This window comes from Schistocerca nitens, chromosome 1 (assembly GCF_023898315.1).
Source record: "Schistocerca nitens isolate TAMUIC-IGC-003100 chromosome 1, iqSchNite1.1, whole genome shotgun sequence".
Lineage (NCBI taxonomy): Eukaryota > Metazoa > Arthropoda > Insecta > Orthoptera > Acrididae > Schistocerca > Schistocerca nitens.
The window spans coordinates 949,816,384-949,840,368 of record NC_064614.1 but is presented as its reverse complement, the minus strand read 5'-3'; the positions used below and the strand labels follow the sequence as shown (position 1 = coordinate 949,840,368).

The following is a 23,985-nucleotide window of genomic DNA, read 5'->3' as shown; positions in this document are numbered from 1 at the left end:
TTGGGTATAAAAACAAAAATGGAAGAAGACGAAGAGGATAAATAACTAACGATATATAGGTTGTATGCGATTTCTCAATGTCTACAACCTCTGATATGTAAACTGATTTAACACCGACTACAGAGCAAACGAATTCTGACCACTGAGGGGTTGAGGGGTGGGGGTGGGGGAACCGGAAATAGCGAGTTTTCAAAACAAATATCTTAGGTTGGACAATAATTAGTAAAAATTAAGAGAAATAATGGAATAATCAGGAGGTGGAATAAAATGTGGAAAATCAGGACTCTCCCACTGAAATCAGGAAAGTTGGCAGGTATGTTCATTGTCAACTGTGTAACGTGTATGGGATGGGTTGTGACAGAGTGTTGTGAGGGAGTGGTGCAGAAATTTCAAGGCTGGTTGCATACAAGGTTAGGTTAGTTAGGTTAGTAGTGTTTAACGTCCCGTCGACAACGAGGTCATTAGAGACGGAGCACAAGCTCTGTTTAGGGAAGGATGGGGAAGGAAATCGGCCGTGCCCTTTCAAAGGAACCATCCCGGCATTTGCCTGAAACGATTTAGGGAAATCACGGAAAACCTAAATCAGGATGGCCGGAGACGGGATTGAACCGTCGTCCTCCCGAATGCGAGTCCAGTGTGGTTGCATACAAGTGCATGATGAAAGTTGTTCAGGAAGACAATGTGACTGATGAACTTGTGCAAAATGTTGAGGAAATTGTGCATGTGAGACATCAGTTTACAATTTCTGAACATTTTTGAGATGTGCCAGAGACTTCAAAGACTACCTTCTTTAACATCATCACAGAAGTTTTGTGCACAGTGGTAGCATAATATCTATGCTGTCAAATGGTAAAATTAAGGTTGCACTTTTTTAGAATCATAAAGGAAGTTTGACAACTGATTTCACGGGAATAACACATAAGAAGACTGTGATACCACAGGTTTATCATGAGACTATTATAAAACTCCGAAGGTCAATCCAAAATGAAACGACGTGGAATGATTAACGAAGGAATCCTCCTCCTATGAGCAACCACAAACTGCAAATCAAATTAAGGAAAAATTCACTTATTTGCTTGGAGATTTTCAGCATCCTCCACATATGCTAGACTTGGCACATGTGACTCATCTGTTTTCCAAGATGAAGGTGTAACTGGCTGCTCAGCATTCCATATTTGATGATGAGCACAAGGAAGCTGTCAACAACTGGTTGAAGCACAAGGCATCACCATTATTTGATGATGAAATACAGAAGCTGGGGTCACAGTACAACAAATGTTCAAGTTTGTGTGGCAACTGTCGAGAAGTATATAAAATGATCAAACTTGTCGGAGCATGTATGCTGGTCGAAGTGGAAGACCATTTAAAGCATGTGATAAAGAACTCACAATTAAATTCCAACTGTAAAGCATCAGGTGAGCAATTGAAGAAAACTAACCATGCTTTAGGTGAGAGTCAAGATAGAATGAAAATTAGTCACAATGTTGGTAACGGCCCTTTGCTAAAGGTCTTGGAAGAATTAGAAATTTTTGTAGAATAGAAGAAAAACTGGCGAAATTTATTAAATTAGCAAGACAAATTTAATTAACATGGATTCTTCTAGTTATTTGGGCAAAGCAGTCAAAACACTATCAACTCTGCTTGCCTGTTCTTTAAGCTTACAGAACAATTTCAAAAGTATACTTTCTACATCTGTAAATTTAACAATACATTGGTAAAAATATTTTTCAAGACGTGTAAGTGTAGAGTAATATGGGTTATTTGTGAGAATGACATGTGCTAAACTGAGGATGCTCACATTAGTGGAAGATGGAAGTGTCTCTTATGAACATTTTATATAGTGGGAACAATCCACTGTGCACCCCCCCCCCCCCCCCCAACCTGTGACCTGTGCAGATGGTGTGTATGCAGTGATGTAACATAGCAGGGGCAAGAGTGGTGAGTGCAATAGCACTTACTGGATGTTGGCATCTTTGCCTTGGTGACATCCTGTGAAGGTGCCCTGAGTACTTCAGGAAAAAAATCAACATTCTACAATGTAAACAGTCAAGGCAAATGAAGATTGTAGATCTTAAATATTGAGTCGGGTTCGATATGGTCAGACACCTTGATCGATGTGTGAGAGTTTATGAGTTACTGATTTTTGAATACATGTTTGTCATTCAGTAATTGGAAGTAGTGAGACACCCTCTTACAGCATTGTACTGCCTGGATACGAAGTGAAGAGGAATAAGTTCATGCACGGCCATGGTACAGAGAAGCCAGACCATGAGAACAAAACTAAAAGGCAACCATATTAGAAAAACAAAGGTAACTTGGATCACATCACACTGACAGATCCACCACGCAGTGTTCCCTACTCATGGTGTTACAGCTATGTCACTACATACACATGGCAAGAACGCAGCAACAGATGTAAAGTGAAAAACTAACATGTCTATCTGTACGCCCATAAAAGTGCCGATTAAAATGTGAATTTGTATTTCCTGTAGCAATTTAAATGTATTTCATAACAAGTGGCAGTTATTTACTATAATTCTGTACTAAAGTAGTACTTTAATTTCATTTATTTTGTGAGTTAAATTATGTATCATATCTCACTTATAAAAAATACTATGTTATCTTTGGACGACTACAGACATTACAAACACTGTCACACAACCAACTTCATCTCTGACATCGGCAATGTAATTAGTCAACTAAAGTAAAGTGTTAATTATCCAAAATAACTGGAGGATGTGGGCATTCAGAAAACCGGTTAATTCAGATAATCAAACTGCATATCTTACTTTACAAATAAAACCTACACATATTTATAAAAATGTAAACCTCTTACTATTACAAAAGCAGGTAACAGAGGAACATTTGTTGTACAGCCTAGTGAACAAAAGTATGCAATTCATATTTTGCATGTACAGTACATGTGTATACAATTAATGCTTTAAAAAAATTCTTCATCTTGGCCCCTCTAAGCAAGCCTACCTGCTTATGATCAGTTAACTAGCAATTTTTTTTCAAGACAGGTATCTGATACTGGTTGCTTTCATCTTGAACTTCAAACAATCTCAAGGCAGCATCTAAATAAACAAATGCTTCAGAAATAGCTCGTATATTGTCATCTTCATTTTCTGGACCACTAGTTGATGATATAGTGACGGCATCAGCTGTATCAGTGACTACATTTACAATTTAGCTATCCTGCACGATTTGGTGCCCTGGATTTGCACCATCAACATTTATCCATTCTTGAAAGTCTTCTTTACATTCATGGCAACCGAGTTCTTTTAACATACTGAGCATTTCGAACATAAGTAATTTTCAATGTGAAGAGAACTTTCCACCAAAACAAAAATTTCATTCCATGCTTTTATCAGATTCTGTTCCTTTACACCGTGGGTGGGAAACTGGCAGCCCGCGAGCCAGATCCTGCATGCAATTCGTTTCAATCCAGCCTGCGTAAAAAATTCATGGAAGAGAGAGCACGATGTTCTCATCGATTTCCACCCGGATTGCAATCTGGATATTCCACTGACGCTCTGTTCACTACGTGACTACTCCTTGTTATTGGCCAGACAGTCTACAGAAGTTTTAGCGAGCTCTGCTGTCATGTCTGAGCAATTTTGGTCACTTCATACAGTGCTAACAACATACAATTCGTGCCTATCATCTGCAATGGTATAAATATTGCACGAAAGTTAAAGGACCCTAAAACATTCAGTTAGGAATGTCACTTTCCAAGATGCCCTGAACTGGACAACTTCTCAATTATACTGAATGAAGAAAATATACCCATAACAATTTACTTTTAATAGTGTGTTAACACAAAAATAAAAATGAAAGCCGCCACCTTTTCATTCTTATTTGTAATGTATGGATTTGCCATTTAAACATAAAATGAATTTTTAAATGAACATTTAAAGCAATGTATTAAGTTCTATTTAAGGTCAAGAAAGAGGAGAAAAAGAAAAGAAAAGAAAAGAAAAGAAAAGAAAAGAGAGAGAGAGAGAGAGAGAGAGAGAGAGAGAGAGACACTAAAAAACCTTGAAGGAAATATCTAACAGTAACTTGATTACCATTCTGTGTTTTTGAATGCATATTTTATACTGCTCTTCGCTGCTTTCAGTAGTTTGTCACTGTCATTCCATTCCCCCTTTTTCAAAAAATTCAAGAATTCACTGCAACTTTCAGAAGTTCATTTTCACTTAAAGTTCCTTCCCCCCCCCCCCCCCCCCAGTAACGTCATGGACATCCTATTTCTATAATCTGACCACTGGTTCTTCATCATACTGAAGATTCTTTCAGCAAATGAGTTACTGGTAGAAAATGAAAACTTGTATGATATAAGCCTAAGAAATTGGGAATGGGAAAGTCAACTGCGATCTTTAAGAAGTCTTCCCAAATCTGGTCTCCTGCTTTAATTTTATCAAGTCCAGCATATGCATTCCGGAAATCACAGAATTCATTGTGTAACTTATCTTCGTTCAGATTGGGGTATAATTTGTTGTTAAAATTTAAAAAACACTGCCATTGCAGACAAAAATCATCTTTTTCATTATGTGAAAAACTTTTAAGCAGATTGAACTCTTTGTTATCAGAAAAGTCATAACATTAGGATAAAATCATCAATGCAGCGCGACAAAAAGACTGTGCATTAGTTTCAAAACTTAACCTCCACAATTTTGATTTTGATATTTCTTCCAGTATTTCACGAACTTTCTTTTGTAAAAATTTATATTGTTTCCTGCTCTCTAGCTTGCTCTTAAGGTCCCTTATTATTCTGACCTACTCAACAGACGTGGTTGAGCTGTTTTCCAGTTTTCTAACAGTAGTTTCAAATAGGACAGAATATGCTGCAGAAAATGAAGATAGCTTTCATGACATGAACGTTAAGTTTCTTCACTTCATGTCGCAAACATCCACGTCAATCTTTATAAATTTTCCTCACCTTACAAAATGAATTATGACTTGGCAGCAGACCAGCAGTATACAACTCTGTCAACTGCAGGAAATAGTGGGAGCCATCTTCTACGAAGATGTTGTACTATTTCCTTAAGCTCCAGCTCCACAAACTGAAAATTCTCTCACTGACTGAACATTTGATGCAGAGGAACCATATTCAGTGTTGATTTTAAGCAGTAATGCCTCTAAACCACAATGAAATGTTTTAAGACCATGTTTTACAGTATTATTTATGAATTAATAGTTGCAGTTAGCTCTATAAATGGATGTATTTTCATTATTCAGTAGGACAAAAACTGAAATGTGTTTGCTACAGTTCACTGGAGCATTGTCAGCACTGTACGCAATTACTTGATTCAAGTCATTAGCTTCTCTAATGTTCTTTATTGCATGGAAAATGTCTGGGTCTTTGGAGTCTTCATAAAAATCCAGCAATCTCTGGTGTATCTTCTGGCTAACATCAAAGTACTGAATTGCATAAAGTAAGATTTTTATATTTCCTCAGATTGAAACATAAGAAGACAGAGAAAAGTAAAAGGCTCTCTGAAGCTCAACTATGACTACATCTTGACTGTATGGGCCTCTTATGAAATTTTAGACACGACATTACTGTCTGGAAAAAAGGAATGATGTAATTATATTTGGCAGGCCAATCACTTGTAGCTAAGGCCATGTTTTACACTGTGATAAAAAATGCAGCTTCAGCAAGTATCGTGGCATCGTCTTCAAGAGTTACAATTGTTTTATTTTTATGACATTGCTGTTGAGAATGTGTTTTTGTATCTTCTGATGATCCACTAAAGCTTTCTTCCTTAAAATTTTATCGAAAATATGGTGGGACAAATCACACACTTTGCTGTGAAGTTGTTTTCTGTCATCTTTGTTGAAAGCCTTATCTCTTGACCTTCTTCTTCCAAACAAACATGACAAATGATGTTTAATGTTAGAAGAAGGAGAAAAGATCTTTCCCAACACCAATCCCTTTTAGTTCTAAAATACTCAAACAGGATGTGAATGTGCTCATAACTTAACTACACAGTAATACCTAATTTAACAGGCAAATGTGTATTTTGAATCGTGTACAGTGATAGGGAGAGGAAATTCACAAGTCATTCTCCCTCTTCGTTCACATATTTGCAAGTTTGGCACAAGGCAGGATAAAAATGTGTCCGAAGTCCCTTTACTCAGGATACTGGACAACTTCAAATTCTGGGACATCCCACCAAAAAGTGGGTGGATGACAACTTTATGTTCAATATTAATTTTAATATGTATGAAACCAACTATTGTCGTATTGCCAATACCAGAATCATTGAGTGCGTGTTTCGACTTTGTGGGTGCTAAATGGAGAAGTTATCAGCACCTTGACACATCTGAAAAGAAAATAATGTGGACAAAAACACTGAAATCGTTGCACACAGTGACAATGAAACCTACAAAACGACACTCATGCAACCACTTCCATTTCACTCTCATTCACTCATGCAATCACTTCCACTTCACTCGCATTCACTAACACAATCACTCTATCGTATAGAATCTTAAGACAAAAGGGTGAAAGGTGCATACCAGGGATTAAAACACAAAAACGACAGAGGAACTAAAACAACAGCACTGGCAAAGATGACCAGCTGACCACTTATTAAAAGTGTGTTGAGCCAGTCACCCTGCGAAACATTAAGATCGCCTGTCGGACAATTCACAAAATTTTAAAACTCTAACCACATTCGCTGAAAAATCTCTTAAAATAGAATGCAGATCTGTCAGCAAATCTGCTGCTACCCTCTGGTCTGAAAATAAAATGCAGTCTAATAAAATGTGGCCCACAGTGATCTGTACACCACAAGCACCACATATTCGAGAGTCCTCTTGTCGGAGCAAGAAGCTATGCATCTCAGGGTTGTGGCCTAAGCGAAGACAAGTAAGGAGGACCTCGTCCCACTGACATGGCTGGAAGGAGGTACGCCACAGCCACATTATGCACTTTACTAGACGGAGCTTATTGTCTGTCACTTTCAGCCACTCAACATCCCATCGACAAAAGACTCTGTACCTCAACAGTGAGGAGGTAAAATGTATGGGGATAGCGACATGCCTCCTTAGCTGCTACATACAGGTGCCCTTTCATACCCCGTAATACCACACCCTGGCACCCAGCAGAAAGGCACGTCCTTCCCTAGCCGTTATAGTTGGAGGAGGGTGTCCTGGATATTCTGTACTATTTTTATCTGCTAGATACAAGCACAGTAGAGAGTGAAGGGCACTCAGAGAATTGGAATTTAGTACTCAAATCAGGTCTCACCTGCTCCAGTGCCTGTGTTTAATTCTGCAACAAATTCAGTAAAGTGTTGAGGCAGTCATACCTTGAGGACACAATCAGGGAAACCAACAGAGCAACCAACGGAACACTCCATTTCAACACTTCTGTACAGACAGCTGTAAAGTTGCGACACACACTTAAAATGTCCATAAATAATGTTTTAAAAACACATACAGGAGTGCAACATCTCCTGTACTGCACTGTATCTGCAATTATTCTGGGCCTAACAGTAACCAGGGTGGCAGACTGCTAAAACCCTTGATTTGGTGTGTACTTGCTCCACACAAGTCACTGCAGCACATGACGCATGCAGATCCCAAATGGCCTTTCTATTCATGGACCATTGGAGAAAACATGTTCCAAGGGCAGACGAGTAACACTAGTGTATGCAGGCAAATTCGGAGCTGTGAGTAACTTATATACCTGACGCACCCTGAGGAGTTGTCGTCGGATAGTAAGTGGTGGTTCACCAGCTTCAGCACAGAGACTGGGTACGGCACTCATCCTAAAAGCACCCATGGCCGCCAGTCTAATCGCCACATGGTAGATACCATCAACGATCTTCAGATAAGAAGGCCTCGTTGATCCACAATGTGCAACCATAGTCTAACCATGAATGCATGAAAGCCCTATAAAACTGGAGCAGACATTCCCCGTCTACTCCCGAGACCTGTAGCTAAAAAACACGACAAGAACGGTTAAAATGCATGCACATGCCACGAAGCGCGCACTGGCAGTGCTTACCAGTACCCGGCTGAAGAATCCCAGAGTCGACAAGCCCATACCTAGCAAATGAATGCTGAGCTCCTGAGGGCTAGAATCACTAACAGTATAGATGCTGAACAAAATAGTCTCAGTACTGTACTACCAACAGGCATATGTACTGAACATTATCCGTCTGATAATTTGCCACTCTGTTTGTATTTTTCCAGTTTGACCTCTGTGTAAAACAGCCAATATATGCTAAGTTCAAACTCTCCATACTTTCAAAATTTTTAAAATGAATGAAGGATTGATGGCTTAATTTTAGTGTTACAGAAACAACATGTGCCTATGTGATCAGTATTTTTGGACACACATTAAAAGTTTGCTAACAGTTTTTGGGCATATTAACACACTAAGTTTCCAACACTAATGACCTGCATATGGCTAATAAAAGCGAAGTTACTCCTAATTGCTTGTCAACTGGGATTGCCCTTTCATTGCTATATTTTGTTATACTATTCTTTCTCATATTAATATTACTGAATAATTCATGTCTGTTCATTGTTGACTTATTAGGATACCGCACCTATTTTATAGGCATTTATCTTTCGACATTGACATTCCAAGATGCCCATTTCAGATGTTTACATTTATTTAAGCATCGTGAACTTTTTTTTTTTTTTTTTTTTTTTTTTTGGGGGGGGGGGGGGGGTTTATCAGTGGTAGGCTTTTTCTTTGTCACAGGTAGCCCCATGCTGACAAAAAGACAGGAGTAGCTGTAATAGCTTCCTCAGATGGTGCTGGGAAAGCTGTTCCAACTGTTAAAGGGCAAGACTTTCTATTGCATGATGGCCTTCAGGAAATTGTGGTCACAGAGTAAAAGGATTTTCCAGAAAGATTACAGGCTGTCAAGTATGGTTACAGTTTGTATTTTATGATTATGAAGGACCAGACTGGGAAAGGTGAGGGACTGATAGTACTGGAAAACATGAAATTTCTTGCAGTAGGATGGATGACAGCCTGAGATGCCTATTTTGATGGTATGCCCATTAGCACATGCTAGACAACATTTTTGGAAGAGAGTGAGTCATTGGAGTTTCGTAAAGACAAAGAGTTTTTGGAATTTGTGAAGGCAGAATGAGCAGGAATTCATGGTTGGACGCTCAGGAGGCAGGCGGACTGACTGAAACCATAGTCAGAAAAGATTTAAAATAAGAATGTAAAAACTTATGATAGAAGAGTTTTGAAGTATAGAGAGCTATGTAGGAAGTTAGAAGGGAAGTCAGACATTTTAAAAAAGGAGAAGCAGAGGGCACACCAGCATTTAAATTAGTTCAATCGCAAACTGACACACATGATCGTTAAGAGACACACATGTTCATACAAGATTGTGAATAACATGAGCGATTGGCTAACAGTTAGACAATATCCTATACAGCTAGTCCATAAACAAATCTTCGTGTCATTTGCTCCTCTGACACCGTAAACCTGTTAACCAGCCACCAACCTGCACCTCTCTGATCACTCAGTATCATTCTCACCTTGAAAAGCTCAACCACAAACTTCACCAGGACTTTGACTATCCCTCGTTGTGCCCTGAGATGAGGGATATTCCACTCACAATCCTACACACGTCACCCAAAGTAGTGTTCCATTGCCCATCCAGCCTACAGAATATCCTTGCCCATCCCTGTCCCATTCCTAGTCCTAGTACCAATCCTCCATCCCATGGTTCATCGCACTTTGATCGACGCAGTACAGCATCTGTACCATCCACCAACTCATACTTCTCCGAACTACGCAGATGAGAATGGTTCCTCCAGCATATCCTGCGTTCTCACAGTCCTCTATCTTTTATTTTAGTTGCCAATCAGAGGTTAATTATGAATAACTCCTAAATGTTGTTCTAATACAGTTTGGCATCAATATGAATTCATAAAAGGTTACACACATTTATCTGCTGACAAATCTAGCAGAACTTTTTGCATTTTTGGCACTGATTATGCAGAGTAGAGTGTGTCCTACATAATCTTATCAAGAGATGGTACATTGTGATGTAAAGTAAGTGAAGCTGTATCATCAGAATTATAGATTAGAGACTGTGGTACACAAAGAGGCAAATCATTGATGATCACAATGAAACAGGGGCTGAGGACAGAGGCCTGTCGAAAAGCAATAATAATCATTGCTTGTTTCTAACTGAGGCAAACTGTCTTCAGTAGTTCAAGTAAGACAATATTATTGCTAATGAAGATTTGCATAAACCACAATACTCCATAATGATTTTGCTAGTGTGGTCATGTTTTAAATTTTCACAAGTGATCCAAATTTCTGAAAAGTTTAACAGTGCATGGTAATTGGTGTCAGCTGCATTGTTGTACTCAATACTGACTAACATGTCTATTCATCAGAAACATTTTGTGGTGAGTCATATCCTTTAAGTGATGTTTGGTGCAACCAATCAGCAATTTTATTTTACTCATTATAGACTACAAAGAGACTGTCCATGTAACTTCAGTAGTTGCACCATTAATACCAGTGTCCCACAATTACATACACATCTTTATGTACATTGAACACTTGGCATGAGAACAACACAAAATCAATGCACACTGATAGAATACAACAGATATGGAGGAATCTCCATGTTTATTGGTCATTAGATCCAAATTTAAAGTATGTTTAGGTTGAATAAGTAATTCTACATTCAACAGTAGAGTATACCACATGCCTTTGTGAAAATGTACTTGAAGGAGCAGAATATGACAACAACAAAGTTAATTAAAAAAAGAACATCGTAAGAAACATATATCATTCAGACTAACTACTGTCTCTGCACCCAAGTAGTGTCATAAATATCACTACCATTAATAATTATTGAAAGGAATAAAATTTCAATCAATTTTCATGCAATTTATAATAGTTTGAGGCTTAAATTATTAACAAAAAATATATACTTGCTACAATGTATTACTAAAACAATGATGTTATGCTCTTCAGTAACAAAGTGAAAATTTCTGGTAATCAAGATATAACCAAGATCAACAAATATGATTCAACTTCTTATTCGTTTCAGAGATAATTATAGTTTTTACATACTTCAGAACAAATATTTCAAATGAGCTGACATTTTTATTGTCACAAAGTGCTCTAACATGGAACTGTGCATTATGGTATAACAAAATATATGATTTGCTCAGAAAGACAAGCTACTATCAAATCAAAATGTTCCCGGCTGTTTGCATCGCATCATTGCAGTTGAAATGTCAGTGGCTGAGACTGCATGACACTTGCAGCAATATGGTACAAACAGAAAAATTTTCTAGCCTCAGATATTGACAAGTAGGCACAGACACGCTATGGCTTGTGACTACGATCCACCATTCCAATAAGGTGGCAAATACTGGTGATGGATCCAATCATCCACTGAAAATATTTACCCTCACTTTCAAACAATGGAAAATCCAGGATGGACTGTAACAATATTATAAGAAAGAATGCTGCCACTCACCATTTAGTGGAGTCGCTGAGTCACAGATAGGCACAATAAAAAGATTTTCACACTTAAAGCTTTCAGCGAATGGCCTTTGTCAACAACACACGCACGCACGCACGCACGCACGCACGCACGCACACACACACACACACACACACACACACACACACACACACACACACACACAGTCTCAGGCAACTGAAACCATCCTCACTTTTAGTTGTGATGCATCATGCCAAGTTTTCAATGTGTGGGGCGTTCAGAGACAGGAAGAAATACTGGCAGCAATCATGTGCATCAGTGTATATCATGAAATCTGTAGTAGCTATAAAATTATTTAAGTAGCAACCCTCTCTAGCTTTGCACAGAAACACTAATTATCAATGGCTGGACAGCTTGTCTGGTAAAGTGATAATAAATTATATATACAAACCTTCCTCGTTACCTTGTTTATCTATTATTGAAAACTGTGTCAAAATCCCAACAGTATATCCTGAGATTAGTCTTTGCGTACAGGCAGAAAAATGCATCAGGGGACTTTAATTTATAATATGTATAGAAGGCAACTTACATTTGCTACTCTCCGTTCTACAGGTTCAGCTACAGCCAGGCATCTAGCATCAGTTTCTAGTTTCCTCAGCCACAATGATACTGGCACAATTCTCTCATCCTTTGTCACCATTTCAACCTAAAGAAATGAAAAGTTACATAGCAACTAAAATTGAAATTTTCACAACACCAACAAAAAGACCAAAAAAATTGTTTCCATTAAAAGAAGGGAACAAACTAACTCACAACTTTCCCACTCAGAAACACCATATTCCCGTCCTTCAACTCCAGCTGTTCCTCTGCTAATGCAGTGACGTGATTTTTGTGTCGCCCACACAAGAGCTGTGTTAATTTAACCTGACACAGTTCATCAGGATTATATCCCAGAAGATTGCAAGCAACACCATTTACAACAAGAATCTGAAAATAAAATGAAAAATATATTGTCTTCATCAAGTGAATGCAGACAGAGGAAGTAATCTACACAATAATCATTTTAATTTCTGCTAAGGCATTTTTAGAGGAAAAATAAATGAACAAGTTCACTACCAACTGGTTTTTAATGTTTCAGTTTAACAGAACTGTGTTCATTCTTATATGGCTTATCCAACAAATATATATTTGGGGAACACAATAAATGTCAAATCTTAGAAACTAACATATCAACAAAAATAATCTTTTTTTAATAACTGGATCGATAAAAAAAAATCTGCTTACGAAATGACTACAAGAGAAAACACACCCAAAAGTTATGAAATTTCCATACCTTCTGTGGGTGTTTTCTTCTGTTGCCAGCTGGTGGGTAAATTTTGTTTATCTACCCAATTATATTAAATCTTAGAAACTGTTTTAAATATGCTGATTACTTTGGAAATCTATTCACCGACTTCTGGAAAAAGTATGTGTTATAACAAGAATATCCAGATGAATGGGCATCTGACATTGCTACCATATACATACCATGTACTGCTAGTGTATGACCTCCAAGGTGACCCTGATAAAAGTATCCCAGGAAACCAGCTGTGTAAGGCATAGCAAAATTCACCACTTACACGATTGATTTCCTGAGAGACTTCTATCTTTATGCATTTAACTCCACAGGAGATTCAAATTTTACTGTCTCTGCAACTACCACCATTGCTGCCAAAGAAATGTAGATAATATTGTTATTGAACAAACTTGGCTAAGAGCACAATACTGTACTAAACTTTTTCCTGTTGTTTCCTTTTTGCATACATACATGTCCTCTTATCTCAGGTTGAAACAACTAGTGAAAGCAGAAAAGAAAAGAATCTCTAACTTCCTTAAAACCTGGAAGAAATGTCAATAAATTATGACAAAACTTTATTTTTTACTGCAATCAATAGGTATCCACTAGAGTTACAAGCACTTGTGTGACTGACTCCGTTCTGAATTATTTACAGAATGTCTAACTGTTGCAAACAAGAACAAGGCACCCATATTAAACTCCCTCATTAAGAGCGCCATGTGAACTAGAGACACTAAAACACACATATTAACGAGACTCGTGGTATTATGACAATTCTGATTGTAGATAAAATTCTGTGCATCTAAATCGCATTCTAAATAGCCAACTGTAATTACTTAATAATCTCAATTTGGCTTGGATAATTATCTGTTTTAATTCAATTAAATTCATTTTTTCAGATACAATTTGTTTTGTTAACAAACTACATTACAAACACAAACAAAATTAATTTAAAATAAGTAAAGGGCATTATTTGTAAGTTGGCAAGTGAGTCTGGCACAAAAATATTGCCAGTGTGGAAAACATGTTGACTATCTGTGTGTACATAAGTTGTGTTGAAATAGCATACAGAAATACAACTCTCTCATCACTTGAGGAAAACATGAAAAAGTCTAAATCACAAACTATACTGTAACTATTACTTCCATTCAGCATTCACAGGCAAAGTCATTTACCACTTTTGCAGAATCTAGAACAGTCACAAAATGCATGCACAATAATTGTATTGATTATTGAATGCAATCTATGTCATTTTAAATTACATCTACAATCATTTAAACAATGCTGCTCCGTCAGAACTGAAAACTACAACATTTAGTCGTCCATTCAGATGCAAACTTGTGCAAGTGCACAACTTAAGAAAACAACATTTTAATCCCTCTGTGACTAAGAACTATGAAAGGCACACCAGGTAGAATTATACTTTGAAAATGTTTCCTTTTCATACAATATTTTTTTTACCTGTGATGTTTTCATGTCGATTGTGAAAACAGCTTTATTTGGATTCATGGGTGCAATGGGATAACTAGTGCTAACACCTCCTACAGCACTGATGAAGCTACTGCTAAATGACCATGCTGAATCACTTATGCCTTGCAAAGGTCGTGTGTTGCACGCAGCATCACTGACAGGTTGGGCCAGCTTTGCTCCACTTGACTCTGGAAAACGGCTAATTGAAAATGATCCACGGCATCTCCCAGCTGAGAAGCTGCACGTGTTCAGTCCATCTCCTGTCATAAGAGATAGGCATCAGTGAGTCTGTATCTTTAATTTAAAAACTACTAAGAATAAGATAATAAAACTATTTACAAATTGAAATTCAGTTTTACATCATAGTTCGTACAGGAATGGAGGCAGGCTATTTCATGCCTGTTCACCGATTTGCGAGCTGGCTCACAATCATGTCTTGGCAGATAGAAACTAGCTGTCTCATGGCGAGTAATGGAAGGCAAAGAGGATGGGGTGGAAATAGGGACAAGGCAGCCAGCACAAGAAACTGTTGTCAACACGTATATTCTATGGAAACTAATAGTTCTGCCGAGATTGAGCATTTCTTGGTGGCTAACTGATAGCTTTTGTGGCACATTTCTTTCCTAAGCTCTTTGCACAGACAAAAAGTAACAATGAAATGAAACTTACATTTCTTTTAATTGATGAGGCAAAGAACATGGGGCAGCTAGTATGAAACATTATATTTGTCACAAATGATGCAGCCTTATGATGAATGTTGTTTCTGGACAAAGTTTCAATTCATAGTTTTCGGGCAAGTTTAAATTGACATCAACATATATAACATATTTTCGAAAACATTTTGGGAAAACATCGATCAATTTCACAATCGAATTTACGAAAACAGTCCACATCACACAAATCACATTTGTTGAGGTCCAGTTTCAGTCCAAAGGCGAACCATCTTCAGACCATAATTCAAAGTCAATGCATGGAGACAGATGACGGAACAAGAACTGCAGAAATCTCCAGGTGCCAGCAAGTGCTCAATGTCTGATGTCCGACAGCCACATTTTATCAAGAGCCCTCACAACTCATGGGGCGAACAAGTGTGAGCACTTGTGCTCTTGTAGCCACCCCCTGAACACGGCTGGGCTAGATTACACATAATGGTTATTTTCCAAATCAACCATCTTACTCTGCATTAGCACACAGGAAAAGTAATGTAATTACATGTGTATGATCTGTATCAAGAATGTTTTCCCAAGGGAGGGACGGGAGGATTTTAAATCTAAGTTAATTTATTGTTATATGTTCTAAGTAACTTAAGTTATAGCAGCTGTTGTTATTTGATCTTCAGTCCGAAGACTAGTTTCATGCATCTCTCCATGCTACTCTATCCTGTGCAAGCCTCTTCATCTTTGAATAACTCTTGCAACCTACATCCTTCTGAATCTGCTTAGTGTATTCATCTCTTTGTCCCCCTTTAAGATTTTTACCCCCCCACTTCCCTCCAGTACTAAATTGGTGATCCCTTGATGTAACAATGTGTCATGTTAACCTATAGCTTCTTCTAGGCACGTTGTGGCATAAATTTCTTTTCTCTCCAATTCTGTTCAGTACCTCCTCATCAGTTACTTGATCTACTGATCAGCACTCTTCTCTAGCACCACATTTCAAAAGCTTATATTCTCTTCTTGTTTAAACTTTTTATAGTCCACATTTCACTTCCGTACATGGCTACACTCCAGACAAATACCATCAGTAATCACTTCCTAATACTTAAATCTATATTTGATGTTAACAAATTTACCTTCTTCAGAAATGCTTTTCTTGCCATTGTCAGTCTAGGCCGCCATCAGCTATTTTGCCACCCAAATAGGAAAACTGATCTATTTTAAGTGTCATTTTCTAATCTAATTGCCTCAGTATTGCCCGATTTAATTTGACTATACTCGACTATCCCTGTTTTGCTTTCGTTGATGTTTATCTTATATCATCCTTTCAAGACGCTGTCCAGTCCGTTCAACTGCTCTTCCAGATCCTTTGCTGTCTCTGACAGAATTACAATGGCATCAGCCATTGGCAAACATAAAAGTTTTTATTTCTTCTCCCTGAACTTTAATTCCTACTCCAAATTTTTCTATGGTTTCCTTTACTGCTTACTCAATGTACAGATTGAATAACATCGGGGATAGGTTAAAATATTGTCTCACTCCCTTCACAACCACTGCTTCCCTTTCATGCCCCTCAACTCATAACTGTCATCTGGTATCTGTAAAAGTTATACATGGCCTTTTGCTTCCTGTGCTTTACCCCTGCCACCTTCAGAGTTTGAAAGAGAGTTTTCCAGTCAGCTTTCTCTCAGCCTACAAAATCTATAAATTTAGATTTGTCTTTCCTTAACCTACATTCTAAGAGAAGCTTTAGGGTCAGTATTGCCTCGCATGTTCCTACATTTCTTTGGAACCCAAACTGATCTTCCCCGAGATCAGCTTATAGCAGCTTTTCCATTCTTCTGTAAAAAATTCGTGTTAATATTTTGCAACCATGACTTATTAAACTGATATTTCAGTAATACTTACACCTGTCTGCAATTGCTAGCTTTGGAATTGGAATAATAAATTCTTCTTGAATGTCTGAGGGTATTTTGCCTCTCTCATACGTCTTGCACACCAGATGGACTAGTTCTCTCGAGGGTATCAGAAGTTCTGACAGAATGCTGTCCACCCCTGGGGCCTTGTTTCAACTTTGGTCTTTCTTTCAGTGCTTTGTCAAATAATTGTTACAGTATCATGTCTCCCACCTCATCTTAATCTACATCCTCTTCTGTATCTATAACATTACCTGCAAGCACATCTTTCTTGAACAGACCCTTTATATGCTCCTTCCACCTTTCCCTTCTTTGCACAGGACTGATTTTCCATCCGAGCTCTTGATTTTCATACAGCTGCTTCTCTTTCCTCTAAAGGCCCCTTTGATTTTCCAGTAAATGGTACCTATCTTTCTCCTAGTGATATAAGCTCCTAAATCCTTACATTTGTCCTCTAACCATTCCTGCTTATTTATTTTACATTTTCCAACAACCTTAATTTTTTACACTTTTGTATTCCCTTTTGCCTGATTTACCCCATTGTAATATTTTCTCCTGTCATCAATTAAATTCTCTCTCTCCTGTGCTATGCAAGGATTTTCACTTGGCCTTGTCTTTTACCTATGTACTCCTCTGCTGCCTTCACTATTTCACTTCTTAAAAGTTATCCATTCATCATCTACTGTGTGTATTACTTTCTCCTTTTCTTGTAAACCATAGCCTAATGCTCCCCCAAAAACTCAACATCTGGTTCTTTCAACTTATCCAGGTCCCATCTCCTTAATTTCCTGCTTCTTTACAATTCCTTCAGTTTTAACCTCCAGGTCATAACCAATAAATTGTGGTCAGAATCCACATATGCCTCTGGAAATGTCTTACAATTTAAAATCTGGATACAAAATATCTGTCTTACAATTATATTGTATAATTGATCTGAAAATTTCTCATGTCTCCAGGTCTGTTCCACATGTACCACCTCCTTTTATGATTCTTAAACCAGGTATCAGCAATAATTAAATTGCACTCTGTGCAGAATTCTACCACTCACTTTCCCTTTTATTCCTTGCCCCCTACTCCATACTCACCTACAATTATCTGTTCTCTTGCTTTCCCTACAATCTAATTACAGTCACATGTCTTCCTTAACAACCTGAAAAATTTCTTTTATCTTATCATACATTTCCTCAATCTCTTCATCTGCAGAGCTAGTTGGCATATAAACTTGTAGCAGCTATATGTGAAACAAATCTCAGTTTCCCAGCCTCCTACTCAGTACAAGGTAAGATAATTTTATTGTCATTAGGCCTTTACAACGATAGACAATTTTTTATGTATATCACATAATCATTACATTAGCAAATAGAATTGTATGGCCATATCAGTTGTTAGTTTACAATTCCATGTTGCAGTAAAAAAATTCTTTTAATTCATAGAAGGGGTTGGCAACAAGTCACTTATTTAATGTTTTCCTAAATTCACACTCTGGGAGTATCTTGTACCATCTGCGGAAGCTTATTACACAGCGTATGGCCCACAACCTCATAGCTATTGACTTTGATAATCTATGGTATGACATATGTATGGAGTTAAATATTTATGGCAAATCTCAAAAAGATGTGAAACAAATACTAACAAAGAGATAGAGGGGCTGGCCAGTACTTACCTCAGCTCAATACAGCCGATAGATACAGAAAACAGAACAGAAAATTTACGTTCCTGCTTTCGGAACTTTGTTCCTTCGTCAGGGAGGAGAGAGGGGAAAAAAAGGGGAAGAAGGGAAAGTGGATTCAGGCATGCCTCCACCTTTGCTACCCTCCCTGTTTACCTTTCCCCTGTTGCTTCATAACCTGGGCTGTGAGTAACTGAATCCACTTTCCCTTCTCCGCTCCCTGACAAGGGACAAAGTTCCGAAAGCAGGAACGTAAATTTTCTGTTCTGTTTTGTGTATCTATCGGCTGTACTGAGAAGTACTGGCCAGCCCCTCTATCTCTTTGTTGGTATATGTATGGAGTTATTTTTTCTTGTGTTGGGACCATGAATATTATTTTTGTTTTACTTCATGTGGATTCTTTTTTGTATACGTTAAAATTTGGTGTATGTACATATTTATAACAGTCATTATTTTACATTCACGGAACAAGGGCTTACAGTGTGTTTTATGCTGAGAACATGACTGACTGCTTTCTTCTGCAGAAGTAATATATTTTGAACATGGCTCAAGTTTCTCCACAGCGTAAGTACATATGACATAATACTTTGAAAAAATGCAAAATAAGATGTTTTAACATAAAATGTTGGTACACATTTCATAAGACATCTTAATAAGTAATTTACTCTGGATAATTTAACACTGTTGCATTTTTATGTGTTGCTCTCAGGACAATTTGTCATCTAAGTATACCCCCAAGAACTTTATATAACAGAGATCATTAAAAGAACTTTTGTCCTTTAGACCAAATACCATTTTTTTTGCTTTGTTCTCATTCAGGACAAATTCATCTGACCTGAACCAATATGATGCTTGGGCAAGTGAATTTTCAACAGACTTTTAACTTATTTAGATCAATTTTACAGTTTAGGAAAGTAGTGTTATCTGCAAATAGCACTGTGTTGGAACTTATAAAGGAGGGTAGGTCATTGATCATTACAAAAAACAAAAATGGTCTCAAAGATCTCTGCAAAACTCGCACCTTAATTTGGTTTCTCAGTTGACTTTTTTGTCAGTACGCACAACTTGCCTACAGTTTTGGAGATAAGACTTTAGTAGTTTTAGACTTTATCTATGATGGCATAAAAATGGGAGTTTCTGTAGAAGTGTGTCATGTCCTACACAGAAAAAGGCTTTACTCAGGTCACAGAAAATGGCCTGAGCAAATCCCTTCTCCTCAAACACTTTAAGAACATGTTTAATTAGAGGGTCTATTGCATTTACTACTGATTTTTTCTAAATACATATTGTGCTACATCAAATATTCCAAGTTTTTCAAAATGAGCAGATAACTGAAGGTAAATGATGTACTCTATTATTTTGGCCACGACGAACTACTGATACTGGTCTGAAACGTGGAGGGCCGTCTTTGTCACCCTTTTTATACACAGGAACTGCCCTACATAATTTTAGCTCCTCTGGAAAGTATCCCTCTGGTAAACATTTATTTATGCAGTGAGTCAGGGAACAAACAATGGAATCAATGACTTTCTGCAGCAAATTGGAAGACATGTAATAAATATCAGCACTATCTGATGACTTAAAGTTCCTTACTATTTTAAATACAAAACTAGGTGTAACCTCAGAGAAAATGAGATTATTATTGCACAGTGTCCCATAATATTTTTTTCCCAAGAGTTCTGATGGACTTTTATCACGTTTACTGATGCCATTATGTACTTCCTTCACAGATTTAATAAAATAATCATTAAACTCTTGTGGAGAGAGATTCATTTTGACCTTATGTGACTCTTTGGCAACACTTTTTATGAGATTCCAAGCAGGTCTGCATTTATTGTTAAAAGTCTCAATGTACTGGGCATTGTGTCAATTTTTCATCTCAATAACTGTTTTTTTACAGTCTTTTCTCCGTCTTACATACAAAGATTTTATAATTTCAGACTTAGTATTACTGTATATATCTAAAAGCATCATCACAAGATATCATATCAGACAGCATTTGTAGTGTACTATGAATTTTTCTTTTTTGACACTGCCTTCTTATAACCTCTATCTGTTACTTTACATTTTCTAATGGAAACACTGTCATTAAATATTTGCAAAAATGAGTTAAACATTCAAAATTTATCTTAGCTGACTCATGATTTGATAAACAAGGATTACCATCATCTTTCTGGTAGAACTAATCTCTGTCTGCAGTGGTTTTCCTGAAGATGTCAATTTTTCCATTGGTCATTGGCCTAGTGATCATTTTTGAATTGGCCATGTCACCATTAAGATTGACTGAGCTGATCCTGTTACCATATATTAAGGACACTGATTTCTGGTCACGAAAGAGAAAAATTGTTACATCACATTGAGCTTGGGCACATTTAAAGTTACCAAATACGTTGTCTAAGCATGTTTGTTCCCTAGTTGGTTTCAAGTTCACACACAGTAGACTGAACTGTCTTGGGCACATTTAAAGTTACCAAAAACATTGTCTAAGCATGTTTGTTCCCTAGTAGGTTTAAAGTTCACACACAGTAGACTGAACTGTCTTAATAGGTTTTTCAAATCACGAACACTGCACTTATCAGTTGACATGTCAATCAGAATTAAGACCATCACCTGTTATAATGTCGTAGTTGGTAAATCCATTCTCATTGGGTTCACATAAAAGGATGTCCAATTTTTCTAAGAATACACTGTCAAAACCACTGGGAGACCTGTACAATGATGCTATTAGTTGCATACCACTTATGACTATACCAGTGGTTTCAAAACTCAGTTATTCACATAAATAATATAGATCTAAGTTACCAATGATTCGATGGATCTAAGTTACGAATGGTTCGATTGGGCCAACAACATAGATTGCTATTGAAATTTCATCTTCAATGGCCCGATGTTCACCTAAACACAGTAAGTCAAATTTATTCTGTGGTGAAGTCATTCAATACCAATATCCAGGTCTATATTCTGCTCTCCCTCGTTTTTTGGATGATACCCATTCTTTTATTTTTTTGTTGGTTTATCCACTTTTTCATACCCATCATCAAGCCATTTTATTTTCCCTTGTTTATTATTATTATTATTATTATTATTATTATTATTTTGCAAACGTCTGTAAACATCCTGCTTAATGTCAGAGACCCCAATCTATTTAAGTGTTCCTCATCCTTTCCCAGGCAGTTTTCATTTAGGAATTTATTTGGATCTATGAACAATGCTCCAAGACTATCACACTTTTCTTTTCTGGCACAGTTTATTTTGCAGGCATATTTATCACTTACAGATCTTCTTTCTATTATTCCACTGATTATGAGCCAGGAACCTGGATAGACACTTCTAGCTGAACGAATCAAGTTTCTTGTTCACTGCTAATTTTTATCGAATTTGTCCCGGCATGTATTAACACAGTACTATAGTTGTGCTTAAGTTCATTTTTTGCAGTATGTTGTTTTGAGTTTTCTATATTTTTTTAGATAGCTTTTTAGTTGTGTTCTGATTCCAGGTCGCAAATCAATTTTGCGTCATGGAACAGCAACATTTTTCAGTAACAAATCACCTGTCAATAGAAATTCATTTTCATTTCTTTGTACACTTGAGCCACTGCCTTTCCTTTTAGTATATGTTACAGACTTCCATTTATATTTATGTACTGAATTTTGGCTTACTGAGGTTATCGGTAATTTGCAGGGCACATCTGATATACGAGACGTAAAGTTTCGATCGTTAATACTGCTACCACATGTGCACAAGTTTCCATGGTATTGTTTTGTTTCCATTTTCCAGCTTTCACATGCACTGGACTGTTTCTCTCTTGCTAATCTACTGTTTTCTTTACCTGGAGTCATGGTTTTGTTGTTTACTGGCTTTCTGCTGATGTCTTCACCTGGATTAACACAATGTTATTTGTCCTTGTTTCACAGCTTTCTGACGCATGGAACTCTTTCTCATAATAGTTTCTCGTTTACTTGTTTTAAAATTGAGATTGTGCTTTTCAACACCCCAATATCATTTTGAAGTCTCTTGATAATTCTGCTATTTCTTTTCACTGTTTTTTCAAGTTCAGATGTTTTGAAATGTAAACAGCCGAGGAGGGGGAAAAAAAAAAAAAAAAAAAAAACCACTGACATATTTTAAGTTAATTTTGGCACACTTTTCGTGCCACCAGTAGTTACACTTAACACAAAGGATTCCGTTTATCACTTTCTTTTTACATTCTTTACACAATGAACTGTTCAATTTTTCCGTTTCCGACGAGAGAGACTAGTTGCACTATAATTTTTCAATATGGGGAAGAACACACCCAAATGACAACAGAGTATCAGAAAAACCATGCCAAATAGAGTTCAGTGTAAGACATGATTTGCAGGCAGAGAATAATGTTAGATATATGAAATTTATAATAGAACTGATGTTTATGATGCCACTGTCCCAGGCAATTGTTCTGAGAAGGTGTTTATTCTCCACGGACAGGCAGTGAAACGTGAGAAAGATGACCATGGATACAAGAAAAGAATGAACACTTGTTAATTACAAAAGTGTATGATTAATGCCCACTAACATAACACATATTCGCAAGTAAATTACAATTAGAAAAATATTATTCACCATATAGTGAAGATGCTGAGCCACAGACAGGCAGATTTAAGCATTTGGTCGAAGGGGCCTTCTTATGGGGGGGGGGGGGGGGGGGACCACAACACACACCCATATTCACACAAGCACAAGTCACATAAATGAACACTGTCTCTGGCCACTGAGGCTGGACTGTGCACAACAACTGCAGCTGATGAGAAAAGCAATCTGTGGGTGGTGGGAGTAAGGAGGTGGCTGTGGTAGGGAAGGGGAGGGATAGCAAGGCAGTGATGGGGGGAAGGTGTAAGGTTGTTTGTGGGAGCATGCAAGGGCATGGCGGGGACAGGATCCTTACGACTGGGCAGCTCCTGTATGCATGAAAAATGCAATGGTTCAGCGTCTCACATTACTGGAATGTGTAAGAATTGTGTAGCTTGGGCAACATGAGATATATCACAACCTTCATCAAGGGTATATCTTGAGAAGCTCAGTTCAGGGATAATTGAGACAACTGGCATGTGGGCCAACATACTGACGAAAAAGCTAATCATCAACTATCAGATATGGATGACATCCTACCAAATGTAAAAAAAAGGGTGGGTACGGAACACAATGTGTGTAGTGATGTCAGTGGTACGGAGGGAATTGGCAGTGAAAACTCCAATGGTTTTAGTATCCTCCCAAAATGTACTGAATGTGAATTAACAGTTGCCAAACCATCTTTTATCAAGAAGATCACTTCAAAGTATCATGGCAGCAACCTAGATTGAAGCACTGGCATCTCATTATGAGTAATTGTCTGCAAGAATGATCTATACAATGTTTTCATTGCTAAAGCGATGACAGGAGCCGACTATTGTTGGACGCATCACATCGACTTATGAGATCCATCACGTACTTGTCACTATCT

At 37.5% G+C, this 23,985-nt stretch overlaps 1 protein-coding gene across 2 annotated transcripts in view; it reads right to left on the bottom strand.

The window, feature by feature from the left end:
• Positions 1-23,985, bottom strand: part of LOC126194579 (PAS domain-containing serine/threonine-protein kinase) — a 246,348-nt gene that overhangs the window by 186,083 nt on the left and 36,280 nt on the right. For both annotated transcript variants that reach the window (XM_049932777.1, XM_049932776.1), the window contains exons 5-7: positions 14,260-14,528; positions 12,276-12,449; positions 12,052-12,168 (exon numbers count right to left, since the gene is read on the bottom strand). In XM_049932777.1, coding sequence (XP_049788734.1) covers positions 12,052-12,168; positions 12,276-12,449; positions 14,260-14,528 — 560 coding nt within the window. The remainder of the gene's footprint in view (positions 1-12,051; positions 12,169-12,275; positions 12,450-14,259; positions 14,529-23,985) is intronic.